Source organism: Narcine bancroftii, chromosome 2 (assembly GCF_036971445.1).
Source record: "Narcine bancroftii isolate sNarBan1 chromosome 2, sNarBan1.hap1, whole genome shotgun sequence".
Taxonomy (NCBI): domain Eukaryota; kingdom Metazoa; phylum Chordata; class Chondrichthyes; order Torpediniformes; family Narcinidae; genus Narcine; species Narcine bancroftii.
Genome location: NC_091470.1, coordinates 295,750,109 through 295,776,956, shown reverse-complemented (window position 1 = coordinate 295,776,956; position 26,848 = coordinate 295,750,109). Strand labels below are relative to the sequence as shown.

At 39.2% G+C, this 26,848-nt stretch overlaps 1 protein-coding gene across 2 annotated transcripts in view; it reads right to left on the bottom strand.

Annotated features, from left to right (window-relative positions):
* Positions 1–26,848, bottom strand: part of ca8 (carbonic anhydrase VIII) — an 88,332-nt gene that overhangs the window by 52,438 nt on the left and 9,046 nt on the right. For both annotated transcript variants that reach the window (XM_069921420.1, XM_069921419.1), the window contains exon 4: positions 3,299–3,423. In XM_069921420.1, coding sequence (XP_069777521.1) covers positions 3,299–3,423 — 125 coding nt within the window. The remainder of the gene's footprint in view (positions 1–3,298; positions 3,424–26,848) is intronic.

Here is a 26,848-nt window from a genome sequence, read left to right as displayed (position 1 = left end):
CAATATCAGCCTTGACTACAATCAACGAGGAGCCTATTGGCCAATAGCATCATGAGGGTTGATATAACCCATGCGCTAACTCATGGTGTCGCACCCTCCCCTACAAATGATAATTCCCATATATCACTGAATGTAATGGTAAAAGTAGTTAGAAAAAAACTAGCAAAATTAAAATTATACCTTTAAATTACAATATCATATGCACAGCATAAATGTATTTACATAGTTTCATGTGGTTAAGTGAAAATTCGCTAACAATAGAATTCGAAATAAAAACACGAGAACTAAATCAAAATTATTTTGATATTAAAGTTAAATTTTGTTACATGAGATATATTAATGGGTGAAGTTTTCATAATCAATAATGGCCCAAATAACAATATAACCTGTAAACAAATGCATATGGAAATATACTCAAATGAAATAATAACAAATATAAACAGAAGCAAATACAAAACCATTTCAGTCAAATCTTTCTACCTTGAATTACAACATTATTAGTAACTGAGCAGAAGCAATGAAAACAACAGCATGTGCTTGTAGCACGTGCATATGAAACCATGTGATTTGAAATGTCATTGTAATTGGGTAATAATGATAGCTCTGACCAGAGCACCATGAGAAGGTTCAAAAAGTAAATTAGCATAAAGTTTTAGTTTTGTAGGTATATTAATACATGCATGCAAGTTGGGTAACAAAAAAATGTTTTTGCTGTTATAATTAACTGCAGGAATATTTTTTTAAAATACACAAAATAAATTTCTGCTGAAACACTACACAAAATTTTTTTAAAGTCATTTTGGTGTCACCCGGTGGGGTCCGCACACCCCCCCCCCCCAAGTGAGGCCATTGCTTGTGGCGAACTCCCATTCTAGTGTGTCAACAATGTAGGAGAAAACTGGAGCACCTGGAAGAAACCCATGCTCTCTGAGAAAAGTGCAAATGCCACACAAATCAGTACTGAACCCAGGGAGTTGGAAGAGAGGCTGCAGCTCCAGTAGCAGGCATCATTGTGCTCTCATGATCTAATATTTAACATATTGATCCCCTTCTCTTAAGGATTTGTAAATTAACCTTATAAGAAACAATCAGGTTACAGTAGGTGCAGCTGTTATTTTTGCAGCCTCACATTCTAGCAATCTGAGTTTGATCTTCATCTCAATAACTGTCTGGAGTTTGCATGTTCCATCGGTGACTGCACAGATTACCTCCGGGTGCTCCAGTTTCCACCGCAGACATGGCGAAAAGTTAAATTACCACCATAAATGACCAAAGTAGCCCAACAATTATCTGAGAATAGGTGACAGAAAAATAAGAGATGGGATTGCTCTGGTGTGAATAGGCATAAATCCTTATTGGACATTTGACCTCCTTCTGTGTCATAAGGTTCAAGAAAAAGCTGAGTCAGGATATTTTGAGTTTGGCTTTATCAGTTCATGGTCTCTCACATTACTTAATTTTCCATTAAAGTAAAAAATGATTTGTGGTTGAACTGCTCCTCATGACTCAATATTTCATACCAACTTCCTGGACTATGAAATTTCTTCTTTTCACTTGGTGACAAAATTAAATTAAAAATCTTAATTCTTTCACTTTCCATCACAAAGAAATAAGTCTCCCCTTTTAAAATCATTCTCAACTTTAAATACATTCATTTATTTTAGCTTTAACATAACTGGTTCCAATAATTAAAAGGTCTTGCTTTCCAATTCTAATACTCATCCATGTACTCAGTTAATAGAATTTACCCTTTTAACTCCCTAAAACCTTACACACTTTCAGGCATCCAGAAAAAAACAATTTAAAGGTGGTCTATTTACCTCAAATATTTGACAGTAATCTATCCCACAATTTTTTAAAAATGAAGTTTATAGTCTTCCCTTGTGATCCAAACAAAAGCATGTTCACTTTTTGAAAAAGTAACAAAACATCATTAGTTTCTTTGGCAGTTATTCTAGATTGATGCAGTGGATTTTCATACTGCATGTGCAAATCAGTCATTACCGGGGACTGTGGTGAAAGAGAAAGTGCAATAAAGGAGGTAGGGGCATTTGCTTTTTACTTGGGATTAACACACTTGATTCTGTTTTGCGAGAGGATTATCAGCCTCTCCTTCAGCTACTCAGTGAAGCTACTTTCCAGCAGCATTCCCACCCTAACTTTGTTGACAAACAAAAAGTCACCCACACAGCTTTAAAAACATTTTTAAAAATCCCAGAAATGTTTTCACATCTTCAAACATTAGTTTGATTTGTGTGAAAATGGTGCCGATATCCAAATCAATTATAGATGTCCTGTAGTACAAACACCTTCCTCTTTCAAAAAGTATAGATCATGTTTATTTTACTAAGAATTAAAAACACAAAGGACATTATTTCCAGAGTGGGATATTCCATCCGAGATCTTCATTAACCTTAAAATTAAAGGACATTAATTAAGATATTCCCATCTCAAACAATGATCTTGTGAACAGGTGGCCCCATTTAAAAGGAAACCTAATTAAATATTAAAATTGGAATGAGTGTGATTTTTTTTTAGCTCCACACAAGCCTATTACTGAAAATTTATCATAATGAACAAGTTAAAAAAAACTCAAGGCAGCAAAGTGAAGGGCAGACAGCAAAATAAATTGTGAATGTCAATGACAAACTGTTTGTCTAATTGGAATGGGAACATGTTGAAAATATCCTAGCTATCAATGTTGTCAAGAACATTTCTCTTCTGAAACTTCCCCTTTTCCTCCTTTCAACCATCAGCCAAGTCAATCTAATCTTGAGAAAACAAGAGCTCACAAAAAGAAGAGGATAGAGAGATTAAAATAGTAAGGTTAAAAATAATTATTTTAAAACATTGTAAAAGGAGAAGACAATGTAGAAAAGTCCCAACATTGTGGCACGGCCAGCATAACGCTATGACAGACCAGCAAAGCAGGGTTGGAATCTGGCACTGTCTATAAGGAGCTTGTATATTCTCCCCGTGTATGGTTGTGTTTCCTCCTGGTATTCCTGTTTCCTCCTACCCTTCCAAAACATACAAGGTTGTAAGATAATTGGGGTACTTGGACAGCACAAGTTTGTGGGCTGAAAGGGCCTGTTACCATGCTATCTATACACTCTTCTGAACATTTTGATGACAACACAAATCATAATAAAAAAAGATTACTTGCATATACATCAGTGCAAAGTAAGTTTCATGTAGAAACAATGTTTCTCATTTTTGGCTGGGGAAAAAAGTTTCCTGTTGTCAATTCAAACTTCATGGCACAAACAATTTACAATTACCTTATTTTAACACCTACCTCCATGGGAAATGCTTTAAAATTAACAGTATGCTCAGACCCACGCTGGTTCTCTTTACCCCAGTGAAATCGAACTTCATGCAATTCATATTCATGGTTTCCAAGCAAAGGACCACCAGTCAAAACTGGGAAAACAAAGCAAATTTTATTCTATTCAGTTGTCTGGATGCATTAACTTAGAAATTTGTTGCAAGTTGCACGATTTTTAATCAATTACATGCTGCAATTTTATTCAAATTCCAGCTCCTAAATTCAAATGAGTAATTACTACACTAAGATTTTGTTCCAGATCTTGCATGTAAATTATGCACAAAGTAACATCAATCACCATGCAATACATATTTTGATGTCACATGGAAAATTGTATATTTAGAAGGCCTCTGTGGGTCTGCAAGCCCCATCTTATTGAGGGCTGTTCTGCACCAACTTTGGGGGTATCCATCGTTTTCCCCAAGTATATTCTCCATTCAATAGTTTTCTCAATTTTAATCCACCCTTTAATTTCACCTCACTACTCACGTCCCTATTCCCAGTATCTCCTGAATTTCAATCATTCCTCCATTTAGGCCTCCGTTCTTCTCACCCATTTTGGCCAAACCTTCAGATATATTCCCATTGCAATACACACTTCACTGTCAAATCCCCCTGACGAATCCACCATGCCATTTATAACCAGAGAACACTATAGCACAGAAAACAGGCTCTTGTAGTCCATGCCAAATCATTCCACTAGTCTCACTGACTTGCACTCATTCCATAACCCTCCAGACCTCTCGCATCCATGTATCTACCCATCCATGTATCTATTCAATTTATTCATAACTTAAGAGTGAGCCTGCATTTACCACACCAAATTGCAGCTCGTTCCACACTCCCACAACTCTGAAGAATTTCCCACTAATGTTCCCTCTAAATCTTTCCCCTTAATGCAATTACCTCCCATATTTATCTCTCCTAATCTAAGTGGAAACAGCCTACTCTTATTTACTCTGTCGAATATCCCTATCAAATCGCCCCTCATTCTTCCATGTTCCAAGGAATAAAGTCCTAACCTGCTTAATCTTTCCCTGTAACTCAACTCCTGAAGACCCAGCAACATCCTAGTAAATCTTCTCTGCACTTTTTCAATCTTACTGATATCCTTCCTGAAGTTTGGCAACCAGAACTGCACACAATACTCCAAAGTTGGTCTCACCAATGTCTTTTACAACATCACCATAACATCTCAACTCTTATACTCAATACTTTGATTTATGAAGGCCAAGATACCAAATTCTTTCTTTACAACCCTGTATTCCCAGATCCCTTTATTCCTCCACACTCCTCAGTGCCCTACCATTTACTCTGCATGTCCTACCTTGGTTTGTCCTTCCAAAATGCAAGGCCTCACACTTGTCTGCATTAAATTCCATCTGCCATTTCTGTCCCATTTTTTCCCATTTGATCCAGATTCCTCTGTAAGTTTTGAGAACCTTCCTTGCGGTCCACAATGCCTCTAATCTTAATGTCATCAGCAAACTTGCTGATCCAATTTCTCACATTATCATCCAGATCATTGATATAGGCAACAAACAACAATGGTCCCAACACTAATCCCTGAGGCACACCACTAGTCACAGGCCTCCAGTCTGAGAAGCAATCAGACACGATCACCATCTTCTCCCATTCAGCCAATTTCAAATCTAGTTTACAAACACTCCATGGATACCTAGTGTCTGAACCTTCGGGACCAACGTCCCAAGTGAGACCTTGACAAAGCCATTTCTAAAGTCCATGTAGTCAACATCTGTAGCCTTTCCTTCATCTACTTTCTTAGTAACCTCCTCAAAAAACACCAAGATTCATTAAATACTGCCTACCACGCACAAAGCCATGCTGACTATCCTTAATCACCCCTTATACTTTTACATCCTCTCAGAACCTTCAATAATTCACCTACTACTGATGTCAGGCTCACCGGCCTGTAACTTCCTGGTTTACTTTTGGAGCCTATGTTAAACAACAGAAGATATGAGCTGCCCTCCAATCCTCCGGCACCTCACCCTTGGCTAAGGACATTTTAAATATTTCTGCCAGGACCCCTGCATTTTCTACACTAGTCTCCCTCAAGGACCAAGGAAATATCATGTCAGGCCCAGGGGATTTATCTACCTTTATTTCTCCCAACACCTTCCCTAATCCATTCCCAATCCATTACAAGCCCTCAATTTCTGAAATTGCAGAGCTACCAGAGAAAATTTATTTGTACACAAAATGTACAAGATCTATTATTGAGCCTTGTTTGCAGCAACATTTTCTCCACCTGGAACTATGCACAAAACTGGTACATGGCTCCATGCCACACCATTTTAATATGTAATTTTAGGCAATGTATAATTTCTTACTCATTAATTTGTGCACAAGTGTAATGCTTTTTAATGAATGCTATACCCATTGCAGTTAAAGCACAATTATTTATACTTGCCAAGTTGAACTGGCTATGTCAAAAGCTACTCACAGAGCAGCACTGAGTCAAAACTTTTTTTTATTAAATATAAAGATCATAAATGACCCAGAAACAAAGCTCTGAATCTATCATTGTAAAGAAAAGTAGTCTCTTCATTCATCAGCAATAGAGTTTTAAAATGTGTTAGTTAGGAATTTCATAAACCAAGTGTGACACAAAGAGGACACTTAAATCATTACAGATTTTAAAATAAGCAAATTATAGGCCACTTTCCTTATTAAGTACTGTATATAGAATTTCATAAAATCCTGAACAAATTATCTTCTGCGTTGACATGTCCTAGAAAAAACTGTGGTTCCTCCTACTGACATATAATAAAAGAAATTCTTGTGGGATAACTCAATCTGGATCACAAACTAGGTGAATTATTTTTGTACAACTGAGAGGATACTGGAATATTTCTCACTCTCCCGCCACAATTAATCGTCTAATTGCAAACATTCAGTGAAGCCATCTAGAACCCAAAATATATGAATCTCCTTCAGAGGCACGACATTGTCTGAACCATCCTTCTTTCTGGAGGCATTGAACAATGTCACTGTGTGTGGCTAAAAGGAACAAAATCTCTATTTTTTCCCCCCCCAAGAATAAGAGAGCAAAAGTCCTAGATAATAGTTAGGCCACAATTAACAACAAAACCATTACTTGGAGTAAAACAACAAATTCTCCAGACACTGTGATTGCAGTTAATACACAAAATGGTGGAGAAACTTAATAGGTCTTGCACCATTCAGGGCCCCAAACAGCCCTTCCAAATGAAGCAACACTTTTGCAAGGGTCACCTACTGCATGCAGTACTCTAGTTGTGGTTTCCTCCACATTGGAGAGAATGGATGCAGGCTGGGAGATGGCTTCGTTGAGCACCTTCGCAATGACCGCAATAATAGCGAATATTGGGTATCAACCTATTTCAATTCTCTGCTATTCCCATGCTAACATGTCCTTTCATGGTCTCTGTCCAACAGACCACCCGCAAATTGGAGGAACAATACCTAATATTCCATTTGGGCAACCTCCAACCAGATGACACAAACATCAACTTCTCTGGATTCTGTTAGCTTTCTCCCATTCTGCCCCCCATCTCTCTCTCTTTTCTCTCACATCCTTGTCTTCTTTCCTCCAACTCCCCATCTCCAGTGTACATCTCTTGCCCTATCCCTCTGCCTACTTTCCTCCAGCTGTGCATTCACAGTTACCCCCTCTGCATTTAAATCCCAGCTTTTCTCTCCTGCCCTCTAATCCATGTCTATCTATGGCCTCTTGGCCGGTGCTTCCTTCTCCTCACCCCTTCTTTCCTCCTTCCCCCCACCTTTTTATTCAGATGTCTGTCTGTGTTTTGCTCATACCTTGAAGAAAAGCTCAGGCCCAAAATGTCAGTTATTTATCTTTGCCTCCTATGGACACTGCGGGACCAGAGTTTCTCCAGCACTTTTGTGTACTAACTAAACAGTGCTCCTCATTGGTTTTCTCAATTTTGGCTTAAGGCCCTGTTATGCTCTACCATTATGGTCCTTAAAGTAACACTGATTGGTCTTCATGCTGCGATGTCTTGGCACAGTGCAACTGAATAAGACGGAATTCCATGTAGATGTTAGTTTAGTGAGGATTCGAGTTTCACAAAATAGTGGTTCTAAATGGTATACATTTTCCATGGCAACCACTTTGGTATTCCCCAAGAAATAGACTTATTACTCCTCAAAACCTTCACTGGAATTGAAACATCTGAGAAGCTGAAGAAAAAATAACATTTGTTGATGTTACAATTTTACAGGCAGGCTTGGGAACAATCGGAAAATTTGCCTCAGACATTGCAGTTGGCATCTTAAACAAGTCACTTAACTTACAAGAATTGGGCTACCATCAAGTCATTCATAATCTATACAAGGCAGAATGCTCAGACATTACTGAAATGATATGAAAATAGAAGCAAGAATACATTTGGATAAGCACAACAGCCCAAATTATGCCATTTTAGGTTTCATTGGAAAAGTACATTCTATTACAAAATAAACCCTGATAATTAATCCAAATTATTTGGGCAATTAGGAAAAGTTGCATATTTAAAGTGTTGACATATCATGTAACAATTTAGCAAATTCACGAGCAGCTGAGCCATGGTACTGGAGATTGTCATGGACTGGGCAAGGGTAGGAACAAGTCAACATTATACTTTTCCTTAACGAGACCACATCTGTGCACATATCAAGAATAAAATACTTACAAGTATTTACTTTATTTTTTTTAATTCACAAATTCTGTTAGAGCGAACATTATTCTACATTTTGAATTTTTAGTAGTGGTTTGTGAATTCTGCAAGTACAAGTTTCCATTAGCTGAACAGAAGCAGCACAGGGATTGCCAACAACAGAAAGTTCAAAGTCTTTCACAAAGCTATTTGAATGAGCAGAAACTGGGACAGACAACAGAAATGTAACACCAGAAACCACCAAATATTCAGTAGTTCAAGCAACCTTTTGTCATTTGGAGAAAATTAAATTTCTTTTAACATTTTCACTCTGCACAGTTGTCTATAACTGGATTATTACCACCACTTTGATTTCATAGCAGATTTTCAGAATTTGTGCATTTTGATTTTTGGAACCAAATAATAAAATTGGTCTCAATAGCCCGAGATTTCTTAGCCTGCTGCATCACTGTGGGGTACAGTTGCTGCAGAGAAATAGATTGTCAGTCAAAGGACAACAAAGTGTCAGAGAGGATCACTGGAGTCTCTGTCAACATGATCTACCAAGATCGTTGTCTGAAGAGGATGTGTAAAATCATTGAGGACCCCTTCCACCCTGCATAAGGCATCTTTCAGCTGCTCCCATCAGGAAAGAGGCTCAGGAGTATCAGAGCCAGCACCACCAGGCTGAGAAACAGCTTCTTCCCTTGGGCAGTGAGACTCCTGAAAGACCAAAGGAACTGTTCACATTAACCATATGAGACTCTCATATATACAAAACAATGTATATTATGAATACTTGTCCTACAAATGTATTTTTTGTCTGTATGTGCATTATGACTTGTGTGTCTGCATGCTTTGCACTGAAGACCAAAAAAACACTTTCATCATTGTACTTGTGCAATCAGATAATAAATTTGGCTGGATTTCAAAAGCCAGCAGTTGAGTTGAATGCTGGTTAGTTTACCACAGAAGGCACAGTCGGAAGAGAGGACGAAGTGACGGGGCTGAGCAGCAGCAGCACTTGAGGCGAGTGCTGGTTAGTTAGTTTGAGGTCTCTTGTGTTCTTAGGAGACTTAGTAAAAAAATGGCGGTACTATCAAAGCCATTGTAACCACGTCGGTGTTCTGCAGCAGCCACGAGGGTTGCAGACTCTGGGGGACTGGTGCAGAGAAATAGTAATAGGGAGAATGCCACCCCACCCCCCCCCCCCCCCCAACACTGAGGAAAAGCAGAAAAGATGATCCCAAGGATGGTGATCAGAGTGGTGAACCAGTGAGGGGCTCTGAAGTTGAAGGACCCACGGAAGCAGCAAACCTTTGGCAACTGGAGGTTGAAGGGCCCAAAAAGGAAGCAGGCTGCTGGAGACAAGCTCGTGAGAACCAGGTATGGTAACTAGAATTCAAAAGTGTGCAGAAGGCAAGAAGGGTTTTGGTCCTGAAGGCTTCCTTATCATGTCGGAGGTTCAGATCTGGGCTCAGGTTGCCGATGATTTGAACTGAACTGGAGTCCTAAACAGCTGCAAAGGCTGTAGAAGCACTGGAGGCAAATCCAGACACTCAGCAACTCTTGAGGACACTATTCTGCCTCTCTTCAACTGACTGTAAGGGGTGCTGGGCAGTGGTCATGGAGAATCTTTGTCTGCCTTATGGCAGCTTAAAGTCAATTTTGTTTTATTACATGAAAATAAATAGTATCTCATTCGATTCTGAAAAAAAGGGAAGGTGAACAGCCAATTGTTATTGTTGTAGAAACCAACGAGAAAGGAAAAAAAGGAGTTTGTAGCACCGCTAAAGGCAACGCTGCTGAAATAAATGCTGTCCAATCAAACAAGTAGTGTAGGGGCAGAGAAAGGCTCTGAACAGTCCAAGTGGACCTTCTTGAAGCGGTCAAGTGTAAACATGTCATGCCTGTCTCCAATGTCTAGAGTATATACAATCCTCTCCTTTCTCAGTACATTGAAAGGCCCTTCATCAGGGTACTGCAGGGGGGTGGGGGGGGGTACCTGGTTTGCCCTGTCTTACAAAGACAAAGTCCGTGACTTTGAGTTCTCATGGGATGTGGCTGGTTGGCGACCCATGGGTGGTGGTAGAATGCGGACATGGGTAGGCAGTGTGGTTTCTCAGCCGCTTTAGGATGTCCAGGGCATTTGGTAGTGGTTCTGAGGAGCTGAAATGGATGTCGCCTTGGATGGAGAGCGGTGCGCCGTAGACCATTTCCGCCAATGAGGTGGGGATGCCCTTTAGGTGCTGTGTGGATGCCCAGAGGACCCATGGGAGCTCATTCATCCAGTGTGGCAGGTGGTTGTGTGGTGTAGCTACTGCCGCAGAATTTGGCCATGGTCATCCAGAGGGAAGAGATAAACTGGCTTCCTAGTCCAAAGTTATGTGGGAAGGGACACCAAAACAGGTGACTCACTGTGAGGTAAAGGCCCTCGCACAGGTCTCAGTGTTGGAGGCCGGCATGGGCAACATCTCTGGCCAGCGTGTAAAGCTGTCAACCACGGTGAAAAGGTACCTCATCCCCTGGCTAATGGGAAGGGGCCCTACAATGTCCATGTGCATGTGGTCGAACCTGACTGCTGAGAGCGGGAAATGTTGCACTGGGCCTTTAGTGTGCTGATAGAATTTGGTCAAAAACCTGTGTACAATGCCAGCAAGCCAAAGTGAATCTTCGCACCGAAGCCAGTGCCATGCAGACCTGCACGAAATGAGACAGACTGTTGACCGGATGGAAGGATGAGAGTCCATACACTTGATTGAATACCCATCATCTCTAGGTCGTGGGCAGGATTGGCCTAGGGTGGCCTGTAGACATATTGCACAGAAGTGTTGGACCTCCTGGGTCCAGCGCAAACTTCTCAATTTGTAGGCTGGCAATGGTGGTGAAGTATGCATGTGTATCAATATCTTCAGCCTGGTCCTTGGCAAGCTGATCTGTATCAATTCCACCCATCACCTCAAAGATAATTGGCCTAGACAATGCATCAACTCCCACGTGGAACTTCCCCACGACGTGGCGGGTGTCCATTGTATGTTCGGAGATGTACAAAAGGTGCCATTGTTGCCTCACCAACCATGGGTCTAAGACTTTGCCCAGCATCTGCACCAGCAGCTTGTGGTCCGTGTAGGCCGTGAACACTTGGCCTTCGAGGATGTATCGGAAATGATGTATGGCCAGGTATGTTGCCAGAAGTTGATGATCAAAAGTGCTGTTCTTCAGCTCAGGTGGTCAGAGGTGTTTGCTGAAGAAAGTGAGACACTGCCACTGGTGATTCACCCACTGTTGCAACACTGTTCCCACTGCCCAGTCTGAGGCATCTGTCGTTAACGATAGGGGTAAGTCTGGATCCAGGTGTGCCAGGAACATGGCTTCAGAAAGTGCTGTTTTGGTCTCCTCAAATGCTGGAGTGCCTCCGCAGACCAGGTGGGCTCCTTGTTACCTGCCTTAATAAGGTCGAAGAGAGGCTGCATGGTGGCTGCTGCTCCTGGGAGGAAGCGATGATAGAAATTCACCATCCCAAGGAATTCCTGCAGGCTTTTAAGGGTTTGGGGCCTGGGAAAGTTCCGAATGGCCTCAACCTTGTTAGGCAAAGATGTTGCTCCTTTGCTGGAGATGCAGTGCCCAAGGAAGTCGATGGTGGACAAACCAAAATGGCACTTGGGCAGGTTGATAGTTAGTCCAAAAGTCTGCAGCCAGCCAAACAGGCATTTAAAATGTTCTTTCTGAGTCCTGGCATCTGGGCTGGCAATGAGGATGTTATCCAGGTACACGAAAATCACCTCCAGGTCTCTTGTCACTGCATCCATGAGGCGCTGGTATGTTTGGGCCGCATTCTTCAGCCTGAATGGCATTCTCAGGAACTCAGAGGCCAAACGGAGTGATTTTGGCTGTCTTCTGGACATCGCTCTAGTGCGATGGGATCTGGTGGTAGCCCTTCACCAGATCGACTTTGGAAAAAAATCTGGGCACCTTGGAGTCATGTGGCAAAGTCCTGTATGTGCGGGATGGGGTATCAGTCTGGTACCATTGTGTCATTGAGCTTGCGGTAATCTCTGCAAGGGCGCCAGCTGCCAAAGTTCTTTGGGACCATGTGTAGTGGCGAAGCCCACAGGCTATTGGAATGGCAACGATCCCCAATTCCTCTATCATGGCAAACTAGCCCTTGGCATGGAGGAACTTACCTTAGGGCAGTCGCCGCACCCGCACTTACATGGGCAGTCCAGTGGTCTCAATGTGATGTTGCATGCCATATGCTGGTTCTACATCGTGGAAGTTGGGTACACATAGAGCGAGGAAGTCAGTGTGCAATTTTCAAGAGCGTGGACTCCCAAAGGCCGGAAAGTGCTTTGATGCAGTGTGAGGGGGAAAACCTGCAAGGTGGTGGCATTAACCAGCCAGCATTGGTTGAGTTCGATTGCATGGAGAAAATCCACACCTAGGAGAGCCTGGCCTACTGAGGCAATGGTATAGGCCTGCCTGAAAATGGCTTTTCCAGTGTGAATAGTCACATGATGTGTCCCATAGGAGGGGGTGGTGGAATCATTGGCAGCCTGTAGGAGTAGGCCTCTAGCATTGTTCTTCCGCTCAAAGAACGTGGGGAGAAGGCAGCTGATTTCCTCACTGGTGTCTATTAGGAATTCTCACTAGGCCTTCCGGTCACTAAGGTAAAGCAGGCCTTTTCTGGTGCCAACCACTGAGGCTACAAACAGCAGTTAGTTTGCTCATTTCTCTGCATGAGACTGGATTTGCTGCCTGAAAAGGTGTAGGGCAGTATGCACTGCCGGGCATTGCAGCCCCACCAACAGTGGTAGCAACAGTACCCTGCTGTTTTGTCGCTGTGCTGTCCTGCTGTGATGACTTCCATGGGGGCGCACGAGGTGCCCGAGGTTTGTGCTGTTGCTCCCACTGCGCAAATGGGCTGTATGTGGATGGAGTTGGGTTGCGGAATGTGGAAGAGGCAGTCTGTTTCTCTCACCACGAGGTGCAGTTCGGCAAATTCCATGTTGGAGATGGCGACAGCAATGAATGAATGGGGCCTCAAACAGGAAGCACTGTGTGTTCTTCAACAAGGGCCACTAGCTCCTGCATCAGTTGTGAGGGGGTTGCGATCACCTAGGCCCTGTGTGTTAACCATGCGAACTGCCCATTCAAGTTGGCTTACTTCAAATAACTCAAGCAAAAACAGTTTAAACATAGTGCACTTGCAGTCCACGGATGGGTTGTTGACAAACAGGAAGACTTCCACTGCTGTGACGCAGTCCAGGGGGCTGGCCACATGTCAGAACTTGGTGTCCTCAGCTATTATTCCTCGTAGGGCTAACTGTGGTTCTGCAAATTACAGACAGCGGTGTGGATGGTTTGCCCAGAATGGCAGCAAGTGGACACTTACAGCATAAACTTCCACGAGAGATCAGTTGGTGGGAGCAGCTTGGGCTATGGACGAGTCAGCAGGATTCATCTTGCTGCGCGTTGTGGGTTATAAAACGTTAGAACTTGTTCGGGGTCACTACTGTAGCACGGCTAAAGGCAGAGCTGCTGAAATAAATGCTGTCCACATCAAGTAAACCAGTAACTGCTGTTTATTCAAACCACATGCATTCCTTTTTAGGGGAGACAACAGGCTCACAGGAATGATGTCAAAATGCTGCTGTGAGGCCTGAACATTCCCCTGGCAACGCGTTCCTGCAGCCTGGAACTTCTGCATAGTGGTGGGGAGGGGTGGGGGGGGGGGGAAATGCCAGGGCTCTGCCACGCTGACTGTTCACTACAATGATTCAGCCCGCTATACTTTCTTACAAGTTGAATTTGTGGAGCTAGGAGATAACTGAAAAGATAATAATCTCAAGATTGCAACCAGTGCAATGTGCTAGTCAGAGCAAAAATAGCAGAAGAGCTAGGATAAATTTGTCGCTTCAGTGGTGGTGCAGGAGGGAGGGCTTCAGATTCCTGGGTGTACCAAGCAAGCAATAAAGAAAAGCAGATTATGAATGTAAAATAGCAACAAAAAAAAAATCAGAATCTGATACACAAATTCAAGCCTGATAATACAACTAGTGAGTCTAAAAGTGGATGTTCCCTGCTCCAATGCAATGTATCATAGAAGTTGCAGAAGTTAGTTATGGGCCCTGAGGAACCCAAAACCCAGCAGCAATAGAAATTTATCAAGCCAAAAGATGCTGGGGGCGTGGCAAGATGGCGTAAGGAATAGTCGTGCCTTCCAGTCCTCTCCTGACTCTTTGTTATTGTTTTGTCCATAAGTGCCCGTTGAAACCTTCTAAAAAGTTTATAAATAGTTAGAGGTGTTGAACTAGCTTCTAATGGTACAATTGCTGAAAAAAAGTAAAAGAAAACGGCAACAGATCGCTAAGAAATTAAATTTCCCGAAGTTATCTGAGCCTACCTGTTTACAAGAAGCCAGGACTCAGCGTGGAATGGATCCAGGAGGAGAAGTGCAGGATTCGGCATGGAACCCCGCTCTTTACCGGTAGGGCTCTTTAAAGATGGCGCCCGGCAGCCTTTGGAACAAAGGGCTAGCCGGGCGCGTGTATTTCAATCAGCGCCCGCTATGAGCGCTGTCACTGAACCTCTGACAGTTGGAACAGCTGGGACGCCGCCAGCTGAAGACCTGACTTTAAAGAGACGTCCGCCGATTGATATAGCGGTGGCGCTGCGAAATGCACCACCAGTTATGAAGACTTCAATAGATCTTGATGTAATGAAGGCTCTTGATATAATATGGGTTAAGGATAACCCTGACTATCAGTCTTCTGATACTGCTGAGGAGGTTGTGGCAGGGGTTTCTACACGGAGTCATACTGCAAGAAAAGCAGTTAAACTAAGGGAAGGAATAGAAGATCCTTTGGTTATTCAGAAACAGCAGGACCCTATTTTGCCTGAATCTATTCCAGTTGATATGCTTATCAAGAATCTTGAATTTATCTTCTTCAATCAAAGAGATAGGTAAATCTTTGGTTCAAGTTAACACTAAGCTTAATACCTTGGTGGACATTAATACTCAACAGATGATTATGGAGCTTTTAAGCTTGAAACGAATGAAAGACTTGATGTTTGTGACCAAGGTATAGTTGAGGTACAAGATCAAATACAAGACGTAAATAAAACAATTGAAACTACAAATTCAGAATAAAAATTTAGCGAAAAAGGTTGATTATTTGGAGAATCAGTCTAGACGGAACAACATAAAAATTATTGGTTTGCCAGAAGATATAGAAGGACCAGATCCAAGAAAATTTTTTACCGATTGGATTCCACAAGTGTTAGGACAAGATAAGTTCCCGGAAGGTTTAATACTGGAACGTGCTCACCGAGCTTTGAGAAGAAAGCCTTTTCCAGGACAGAATCCAAGACCTGTTCTGGTCCGTTGTTTAAACTATTATGATAGAGAGACAATTTTGCGTGTGGCTATTAGAAATGCGCAACAAAGTAGATCTCCTTTGATGGTCCAGAACAATTGTGTTTTTTTTTTATCCAGATTTGAGTCAAGAAGTTGTGTCTCAACGACGTGAATTTAATCCTGTGAAAGAAGTGCTATGGAAAAAAGGATATAAAGCAACATTTAGATACCCTGCAGTATTGAAGATTTTTCAGGATGGATATCAACCAAAATTTTTTGATAACCCTAAAGAAGCTATGGACTTTGCTCAACTGTTACCAATCACGCAATTCCAGGAACGACGTAGTCCTCCACGGTCTCCAAAGAGAGTGGAGATGCAAGATGGGAATCGAATTTCAAGAAGAAATGGAAGCAATGGTGGTCGGAGTGACAAAGCTGATTTTTTTTAAAAAAAATTTTTTCGAGAAGATTTAGATAATGATGATAGTTTAATGCGAAATGGGAGTTAGGAGAGGGATCTGGGTGGGCATTATTTTCCAGAAGTCGTCAGCTACGTGTGAGTTATCTCACACCCAATATTTTGTGGGAGTTACCGCATTGTGCGGTTCAGAGAGGAGGAGGTAGTTGTAACCTCTTACCTGTTTTTTTTTTCATTAATTTTTGGATTAAGGAGTGAAGTTTCTTTTTATTATTTTTTTTAAATAATTTCCTTTTTTTGTTGTAGTTTTAAGAGGGGATAAGGGGAGGGGGTCTTTTTTTCTTGTTTTTTTTTTTCTTGTTGTGTTGTAAGAAATGTCTAAATTAAAGTTTGCTTCTCTTAATGTCCAGGGTTTAAATAATCCTATTAAGCGTAAGAAAGTACTTGCTTACTTAAAAAAATTAAAAGTTGATATGGCTTTTTTGCAGGAAACTCATTTAACAGATAAGGAACATTTGAAAATTAAACGTGAATGGGTTGGACAAGTTTTTTATTCTTCATTTAATTCAAAGGCAAAAGGAGTGGCAATTTTGGTGCACAAGAATCTACCATTTCAGTTACAGAATGAAGAGAAAAATGGTGGAAGATTATTAAAACTGAATTGTACAATCTTTAACGAGGATTGGACTTTGCTTGATGTTTATGCTCCAAATGTTGAGGATACAGCTTTTGTTGTGGATATGTCTTCATTACTTGGACAAGCAAATTCATGTGATGATTGGGGGAGATTTAAATGTGTTATTGGAGCCTTTATTGGACAAGTATCCAAGAGCAATTAAGAAATCTAAGATGGCAGTGCAAGTGACTAACATGATGACAGATTTGAATTTAGTTGATATTTGGCGAAGATTTAATCCTACAGAGAAAGATTTTTCTTTTTATTCTTCATGCCATAATTCTTTTTCAAGAATTGATTATTTTTTAATTTCAGCACATTTGCAGGATAGGGTTATATCTGTGGATTATAAGGCAAGGTTAGTTTCAGACCATTCATTACTATTATTAGAATATCAGAGTTCACAAGAACTCCAAGATGGAGATTTAATACTATGTTATTACAAAAACCAGAATTTATTAGTTATTTAAAAAAACAAATTGAGGTTTTTATTAGTAATAATATTAATTCTGTTTATAGTCATTTTGTTTTATGGGATGCAATGAAAGCTTTCTTACGAGGTCACATTATTAGTTATGCTTCTAAAGTAAAGAAAGAGAGAATCAGAGAGATTGAAGATTTAGAGAAAAAGATAACTGTTACTGAAAAAGAATTTCAAAAAAATGCTACCGAAATGCAAAAGAATCAGTTAACTAATTTAAAATTTAAATATAATGAATTACAAACATATCGGTTTGAATGTTTAATGAATCGAACTAAACATAAGTTTTTGAATGGGGTGAGAAAGCTAATAAAGTTCTCTCATGGCAGTTAAAAAAGGAACAATTATCTAGGATTATACCAGCAATTAGAAAGAAATCGGGTATTACTTTTAGTCAAAAAGAAATTAATGAGGAATTTTGTAATTTTTATTAAAAATTATATACTTCAGAATGTAAAGATGTAACTGAAGATGCAATAGATTATTTTTTGAAAAATATTAAATTGCCACAAATGAATCAAGAAGATAGACAAGAGTTGGATAAATCTTTTACAGAAAATGAAATTGAAATGGCGATAAGAGATATGCCAAATGGAAAGGCACCTGGTGAAGATGGGTTTTCTATAGAGTTTTATAAAACTTTTTATGTTGATATATCTCTTATTTATAAGGATGTAATACAGCGAATTTATAAAACTTTTCAATTACCTGAATCTTGTTCTAATGCAATAATCAGTTATACCAAAAAAAGATAAAGATCCTTTACAGGTTTCTTCTTATCGACCAATATCGTTGTTAAATGTGGATTATAAAATTGTAGCTAAAGTTATGGCTAATAGATTAGCTCAATATTTACCTAAAATAATACATAAAGACCAAACAGGATTTATAAAAAAATAGATATGCGTCTGATATTTTGCATTTAATAACTTTGATAAACAAATCTAAATCTCAAATGAATTATTCAATAGTGGTTTCGTTGGATGCAGAAAAGGCTTTTGATAGAGTGGAATGGAAGTTTTTATTTAAAGTACTTGAGAAATTTTGTTTTGGTTCTTCGTTTATTAGATTGATAATGGCTATATAATAGTCCGAAGGCTAGAGTTGCTACCAATGGGCAGATTTCAGATTCTATTGATTTAACAAGGTCTACTAGAGAAGGATGTCCATTGTCACCTGCTTTATTTGCCATAGTTATTGAACCTTTGGCACAATTAATACGTCAAAATGAAAATGTTAAGGGTATGAGAGTTTTGAATGAGGAATATAAGATTAATTTATTTGCTGATGATGTTTTATTATATTTGGTGGATCCTGATATTTCTTTACCAGCAATTCAAGAATCTTTAGAAAATTATGGTCAATTATCTGGTTATAAGGTAAATTGGGCTAAAAGTAAAATTTTGTCAATTTGTAAAGATGATTATTCAATATATAAAAATATTATAAATTTGAAGTGGACTAAACAAATTAAATATTTAGGAATTAATGTTAATACAAAATATCAAGATTTATATTCAATTAATTACCTTCCTTTAATAAAAAAGATTAAATTAGACTTGAATAGGTGGAAGGATTTACCTTTAGGTTTATTGGGGAGGATTAATACTATAAAAATGAATATTTTTCCTCAGATACAATATTTGTTTCAATCAATTCCTTATTTTAAAAAAAAAGTTTTTTTAAGGATTTATATAAAGCAGTTAGAGACTTCTTATGGAAGGGAAAATTTCCGAGGGTAGCAATGAGAAAGTTGATGTGGGATTTTCAATTTGGAGGTTTGAGATTACCGAATTTTCAACATTATTATGAGGCAGCTCAATTTAAATTTCTTAGTGCATTAATGAATATGGAGGATCCACCTAGTTGGGAAAAGATAGAAATGGCAGTTATTTTAGAAAAATTTCCACATGAGTTTTTGTTTCGATGGAATAAAAAATTATTATGAACTTATGATGTACCAATATTGAAACATTTATTGAATTTATGGACAAGTAAACTTAATAAATTAGGGCTTAAAAATAAATGGTCTGGGCAATTGCCATTATATAATAATCAACATTTCTTTTACAGTCTCCAATATCACTTTGAAACAATGGGAAAGGAAAGGAATAAAAAAATTTATCAGATTGTTTTTTTGAAGGATGTTTTTGTTCTTTTGAGGAATTACAAAGGAAATTTGGTATTAGTGGAAATTCTGTATTTGTGTATTATCAGTTAAGATCATTTGTAAAACAGATATGTGGCCGACATATGATTTTATTGCCTGAAACTAGTTTTGAGAAATATATACTTTCCATACCAAAAAAGGGGTATATATCTGATTTGTATTTAATTTTACAAGAAAATGAAAGCAAGACAGATTGGGATAAAGATAAGTTGAAATGGGAAAAAGATTTAGGTTCTATAATAGCTGAAGAAGCCTGGATGGAAATTTGTCAGAATAGTATTCGGAAATTGATCAATGCTAGATTAGCGACGATTAATTATAATTTTATACATCAATTATATTTAACACCAGAGAAATTTTAAAAAATTTGGTCTTAGTAAGTCAGATTGTTGTTTTCGTTGTGATCAGACGGCCAATACTTTTTTACATACTGTTTGGTTTTGTGATCGATTGCAACAGTTTTGGAAAGGTATTCAATCTATATTTAATAGTTTATATAATATCTATGTTGTATTAGATCCTGATATATTTTTATTAGGGAATATGCAATCATTAATTGACTTAGGCTTAAATGATTATCAGATTTATTTTATCTATTTAGCCTTAGCTGTGGCCAAGAAATGTATAGCGCTTACTTGGAAAGACAGAACTATATTAACCTTAGATAGGTGGTATTTAGAGATGAAGTCTTGTTTAATTATGGAAAAGATATCTTTTTCAATTCAAGATAAGATGTCTTTTTATAAGCTGAAGTGGACTCCATTTGTTAAGTACATGCAATTAAGCTTGACTTAAATATGTTTTATGTGTGATATTTTAGATTTGATAACTTTTTTTTATTAGTATTTTTACATGTTATTTTTTTTTTGTTTGTGAGTGTATTTTTATATATATAATATTACTAACTTTATTAATTCTTCACTCTTTTTTTGGGGGGGAAGGGTGGGGTTTTTTATATATATATATATTTATATTTTTTTTTAGTGGCCGTATATATGGGGGGGGGTGGTTAGACTGATTTAAGTTAGGTCATTAATGCTGTATTGTAATAATTACTTTATTTTTATTTTTATTTAAATGTAATTTTTTTTGTTTTATTCATGTGATAAAATCTTTAAATAAAGTTTTTTTAAAAAATCCAAAAGTTGCTTTTAATTTTCTTTAAACATGAAAACAGGATCAAAATTTAACTTATTACTATTAACTTAACACCCTTCTAATTCTAAGCGCACTTGTATGTAATGCGTGTATAAGTTCAGAAAAGTTATTTGATTCACAGTCCAATCTCACTTCTCATTCCTCCAAGTTCACTGGTTACAGGCAATTCTTATATTGTGCACAGAATTTAACATTTATGAATTTCACCAGGCTTTGGTGCTTGAAAGGTAAATAGTTACCGCTCAGCAAGGTCCTTGTCGGTTTTCAGAGAGAGATTAGTTGCTCGTTGGATATAAACTGATTCCTTCCGATCAGCCACTTCAGTGCTTGCCAAAGAAACTTGCCCATTCAGGGTTTTCCAGATGATTACCACTTTCAGGTCACCACAGAGTTCCTTTTTGTTTCCCTTATTTCAAGTGAAACATTAGACAGCCAGCCATCTCTTCTTGTATGGACCACAAGGGCTTTGACCAGGCTGAACTAAGAACTCACAGCCCATCTTCAAAGTGAATTTTTCCACAAGCTTGTCAGCTTGTCCTGTTCCAGTCCCAGCTGCTGCTGCACTGTAGAACTGAACTCTGAGAAAAAAAAGCTTCTTTCATCTCTCTGCTTGCAAAACCACATGACCTTCCTAGAATAGGAAACTGCATTCATACAGACTGCGGCACCGGACCTAATCTTCCGAGTCCGTTCATCTGTTGCTTTCCAAAACAATACTCCATTACTCCTCAGCATGTCCAATTAACACTTTATTGTGAAATCTCTATAGGCATTCTTCAAAGCTTTTGCAAAGGCACTTGGAGCCTGGACTGTCTGGCTTTAGCAGAGCTCTGGCATTTTAAATGAGGTCTGTTTTGAAGTGTTTATATTTTTTTGTGACCTAAAAACCCCACAATTTATCTCCTTTAAAACATAATCTGTCACAGGTTTTGGTGATAAGTTGTCAAAATTCTCTGGACTCTGGACACATCCATGCAGATGAGATGACAGTAAATATCAAGCAACTTTTAAAAATATATAGTCAAAAACCAGATAACTATAGGTCTAATAGTTTAACACCTGTAGTCAGAAAATTATTGAAGTTGTCATGAAGAAATAGTGAGGCATCTGGATAGAAATTGTAAAAAAAAAAGTAAAGATGTATTAGTAATGTCTTGAGGAAGGGCTCAGGCCTGAAATATCAGTCATACATCTTTACCTCCAATGGATGCTGCGAGAACCCGATGAGTTCCTCCACCATTTCTGTATTTTTATTGCAATCACACCATCTGCAAACTTGTGTTTTACTCTGGATGGAAGTTGTTCCATTAGACAGATGCTGTGTGGATTTCAAAAGGGTAGGTCTTGTTTGACAAATTTACTGGAGTCCTTGGAAGAGACAATGAGCGCAGTGGGTAGAGAAGTACAGGTGGATGTTGTATACTTTGGTTTCCAGTGTGACAGATTATGTTACATTTTATATTCTATATACACATGTTTTAAAGGAGATACATTGTGATCTACACTTTAAAAAAAAACAAAAACACTTCACAACACAGATCTCATTTAAAAAGCCTTTGTAATGGAAACTGCTTTGCTGAAAGACTTCACAAGTAGCTGTTAATTGGACATACTGTACCCTAATGGAGACCAAACAGGCTTAGAGAGCACGAGAGAGCGAGAGGAAAAAGAAAAAACTGGTTTCTGCAGCATGGCCAGCTGGCAGCTTGTTTGAAACCCCATTTTGAAGACGGGTTGGGAGTTCTGAGTTCAGCCTGGTCAACACCCTTGTGGTCCATACAAGAGGAGATGGCTGGCTGTATAATGTTTCACCTGAGATAAGGGAAACAAAAGGAAATCTGTGGTGACCTGAAAGAAAGAGGTTATCATCTGGAAAACCCTGATGAGGGGCAAGTTTCTTTGTCAAGACAATGAAGTGGTTGATCGGAAGGAATCAGTCTGTGTCTGTCCAATGAGCAACAAATCTCTCTCTGAAAACTGACAAGAACCTTCCTGAGCGGTAACCATTTATCTTTCAAGCACCAAAGCCTGGTGAAATTCATAAATGTTAAATTCTGTGCACAGTCTAAGAATTGCCTGCAACCAGTGAACTTGGAGGAATGAGAAGTGAGATTGGACTGTGAACCAAAGAACTTTTCTGAACTTATACACGCATTACATATGCTTAGAATTAGAAGAGGGTTAAGTTAATAGTAATAAGTTAAATTTTGATCCTGTTTTCATGTTTAAAGAAAATTAAAAGCAACCTTTGTTTAAGTAACCACTTGTCTTAGTGAATTTCTATTGCAACTGGGTTTTGGGGTCCTGTGGGCCCGTCACATAAGAAGGCATTTGATAAGGTGCTGCAAGAAAGACCTATCCACAAGGATTCATTGAGCTGGGGATAAAGTATCAGCATGGAGAGTATTGGTTAACTAGTGGAAAGCAGAGAATTGGGATAAATAGCTGTTTCTCCAGTTAGCAATCGGCAGTGATGGAGTGCCACAGGGGTTAGTGCTGGGTCCACAAAGTTCACAATTTACATTAATGATTTCAAAGAAAGGATCCAATGTAGCATATCAAAGTGTACTAATGACACCAAATTGAAAGCAAATCCAAATTTTGCTGAGGATGTGGAGTCTGCAGCGAGATATAGGTAGGTTAAATGAGTGGACTGGTGTCTGGCAGATGGAGTACAATGTTAAATGTGATGTCATCCACTTTGAAAGGCAAAATAGTGGATCGGATTGTTATTTAAAATAGTTAAAGATTGGAGCATGCAGTTGTGCAGAGGGATCTTGGGATTACTTCTGCCTGACTCTCAAAATGTTTGTTTACAATTGCCACAGGTATTCAAGAGGCAAATGGAAAGTTGGCCTTCGTTACAAGAGATATTGAATCTAAAAGCAGTTACTGCTGTAACTGTGCAGGGTACTGGTGAGGCCACACTTGGAGTACTGTAGGCAGTTCTGGTCAACTTACTTGAGTAAAGTTATAATGGCAGAGAAGGTTCACAAAGTGGATTCCAGAGAAGGGCTTCAGCCGATGGGGGAAGAATTCGAGACGTCTATGACAATAGAAACTGGAATTCAGAAGAATGAGAGGATCCAGTAAAAAAACATACAAAATTGTGAAAGGGATAGCTAACAATGAGGCAAGAAAGCAGTTTCTGCTGGTAAGACTAGTGTTACATCTTAAACCAGCAACAACAAAATTCAAAAGGATTGAATTTTAACTATATTTATTATTATTAACAATATAATGCCTTAATACAATTATCCCCACTATAAGCATCTATAGTAAATATATAGATATCATATTTATAACAGTGTGTATGTGGAAACCCAGACCATTACAGTCTGTGCCCAATATTCAAAAAAGAAAAATCCCCAAATACCCCACGTCGGTCAAGTCAGTCCAAATAAGTCCACAGAATTCAAAGTTCAAAGTCCAAGTTCAGTTCTTTAACTGATAACAAAGAACATCGTATTGAATGTTGGCGAGAGAAATGATTGCTATTGCATTGCAGTAAACTTATGAATTCCCACTTATGAGGCATGTGAATTTCACAAATCTCCAGTTGCCTTCTGCCACCCTCTACTTCACAGCTGATTCTCCCTTTGTTCTCAAAAGTTCCAAGCAATTGGCAAGTCAGCATTCAGCTGTACCACAAGTTGCACAGAGTTCTTAGCAGAAATCCATCCCTTACAATGACAGTTCAAAGGTCCACAGAACTAGGAAATTATAACCTCAAGATTCAGGCAAATATGTAGAATATTCTTCTATCATTTAGTCTACCAATCATTTCATTTGCTAACTTTATTTATATTTTATCATTAAGGCACCAATTTTTCATTCACATAACAATAGCCCAAGTGTTCATAATGGGTCCAGCACCTCAGCGTAACTTGGCAGAAAGATCCCATGGAGCTTTTGTGATGACTGCAACAGACCCGTGTCCTTCAGCATCCAGTCTGGAACCTTGAAATGTACCAGTTTGCAACATTTGGTCACAAACTGCTTTTTACTGGAAAACCATGGAGCTTGAAGCAGACTCAAGTACACCTTTCACCATGAATGAATTCCCAGCAACAGTCAACATTAGCCTCAGTATTCATCCCTGGGAACAAAGCCATAGAGTTGTGCAAAAGGGCAGCTTGGGATGAACTTTAAACACTGTTGCATCCCTTACAGACCTTCTGAGCAAATGCATTCCAAGGACTTTCTCACTTTTGAGGATAGCATGTTTCTCACCACTGGCCAAATGATCTTTTAGTGCTCCTTCAGAAGTCTGGCATTGAGGCATTCTGCTAAGTGACTGATAATCTAAAACTTTTTATCATGATCAACTAACTTTTCCCATTGGACATTCTATGATTTTTGTGGTTAAAGTTGCTCTTCTGAAGAAAGATTTCTATAAAGATCAAGTATAATAGACTATGCCAAAGGAATGTTCCATATCGTCAGAGCCAGCCCAATCTCTTTTTTTTTTTGAAAAACAGCCACAGTGTTCCAGGAAATTGCCATTTTCCCAGAATGCAGTCTGTGTAAAAAGATTGGAATGGGAATAATGTTACGAGTCCAGAGGACCCCAAAACCCAGCAGCAATAGATATGAACCACAACAAAGGCTTACTTAAAAGTTGCTTTTAATTATCTTTGAACATGTAAATAGAATCAAACTTTAACTTATCTCTATTGACTCACTTAACCTATTTAACCCCCTTCTAATGCTAAGCGTGCATGCGCGTGTATAAGTTCAGCAAAGTTCTTTGGTTCACAGTCCAATCTCACTGGTTGCAGTCAATTCTTGCACTGTGCATAGAAGTTAACATTAATAAAGTTCACCAGGCTTTGGTGCTTAATAGATAAATGGTTACCACTCAGAAAGGTTCTTGTTGATTTTCAGAGAGAGAGTTTTTTCTTGTTCCAGGACATCCACGACTGATTCCTTTTTAATCAGCCACTCCGGTGTCTTGCTGAGGAAACTTGCCCCCTTCAGGGTTCTCCAGGTGATAACCTTTTTCTTTCAGGTCACCACAGAGTTCCTTTCTGTTTATCCTATTCCGAGGGAAACACCGGACAGCCAGTCCTCTCCTTTGACCATGCCATCCTCCAAAGTTTGCCAGCATGTCCCTCTGGAACCGATGTCTGTGTCTCTCCTCTCTCACTCCCTCCTCTCTGAGAGCAAAGCCTTTTTTCTGCTCTCTGCCTGCAAAGATCACATGACCTTCCAGTCAATTTTTTTTGTTACACTTGTTGCCTTCTGCAAACAACAGTCCATCCGAAGTCTGAGCACTTTTGCAAAAGGTCCTGCAAAAATTCTGTTTTCAAGTGTTTGTGTGTGACCTGCTCTAATAAACCTTTCCCAATTTATTTCCCAAACACCTCTACATACTCTGTCACAATAAGGAGTCATTCCTATTCCAACATTTTACCTCCTCAACACCTAGTAAATTTCCCAGAAAGCCTGCAGTATAAAGTTAACTACAGGCATTCCATGAACAATGACACATGATTCACATCACTCGATGATGCCACTGTAGCGCTGTACACATATGCCCGATATCCAGGTCTCCACAGTGGTGTTGCAAGTCCTGCCTTATTAATTACAGCACTTCCAATATTCTGTCTAAACACGTGGTGTGATATAAAGATTTGGAATTTTAATCATTCCTGTGTGAACTTCCACTCTGGAGGTAAGTATGACAATTGCCCACAGAAAAATAAATTAGTTAAATGTAAAAATATACCACAATACTAAAGATACCTCAGCATTGAGGTTTGATATTTATGAACCCAGGGTCTATATGCATTTTGGATTCAGCCAAAAAGTTGATCAGTAGTGTCATGATAATGAATATGCATGAGATGAATTCTCCTGACCGGAAGTCACATGGTATGAGAGAGAGAGAGAAGAGCGCGAAATGGAGGAACAATGAAAGCTGGAGAATAAAGACACGGAGATGTTTAACTGGTAAAACTTGCGTTATTAGTGTTATTAACTTCACATTTCGGGCCACAAATGTGATATTGGCGACGAGGATTAAAACAACAACATTTTGGAACTTCAATGTGATAAGAATTTTGATCTTTGATTCAGTGACTTTGGGCTGAAAAAAGTTTCCTCATGGCAGGTGCAGAAGCTGACTTTCTAACACTTCGAGGTGTTCCTCATTTTGACCCAACGGATGATGCAAGCACTGTAAGTGTGAAGTGGAAGGCATGGCTGGAAGAATTTGAAGCCTACGCCGACAGTCGTGGCCTATTTCTCGATAGCGATACGGTGGAACAAAAAGCGCAGAGGAGGGCGTTACTTCTTTTCACCGCAGGACCCGCAGTTCGGGAAACTTTTAAGACACTTTTGAATACAGGAAGGAAGGATGAATACCAGAAAGCGGTCGATGCATTGAATGCACACTATGTAGTGACACCGAATGCTACATTTCAACGCCATTTGTTTCGGAGAACGAAACAAGAAGATGGACAAACAATTGCTCAGTACGTGACGAGATTGCGCCAGCTGGCTGTTGGATGCAATTACATGGCAGCTGATTTGGACAACCAATTATTGGATCAAGTCGTGCAGCACTGCAGATCAGACAAGCTCAGGAGACGTCT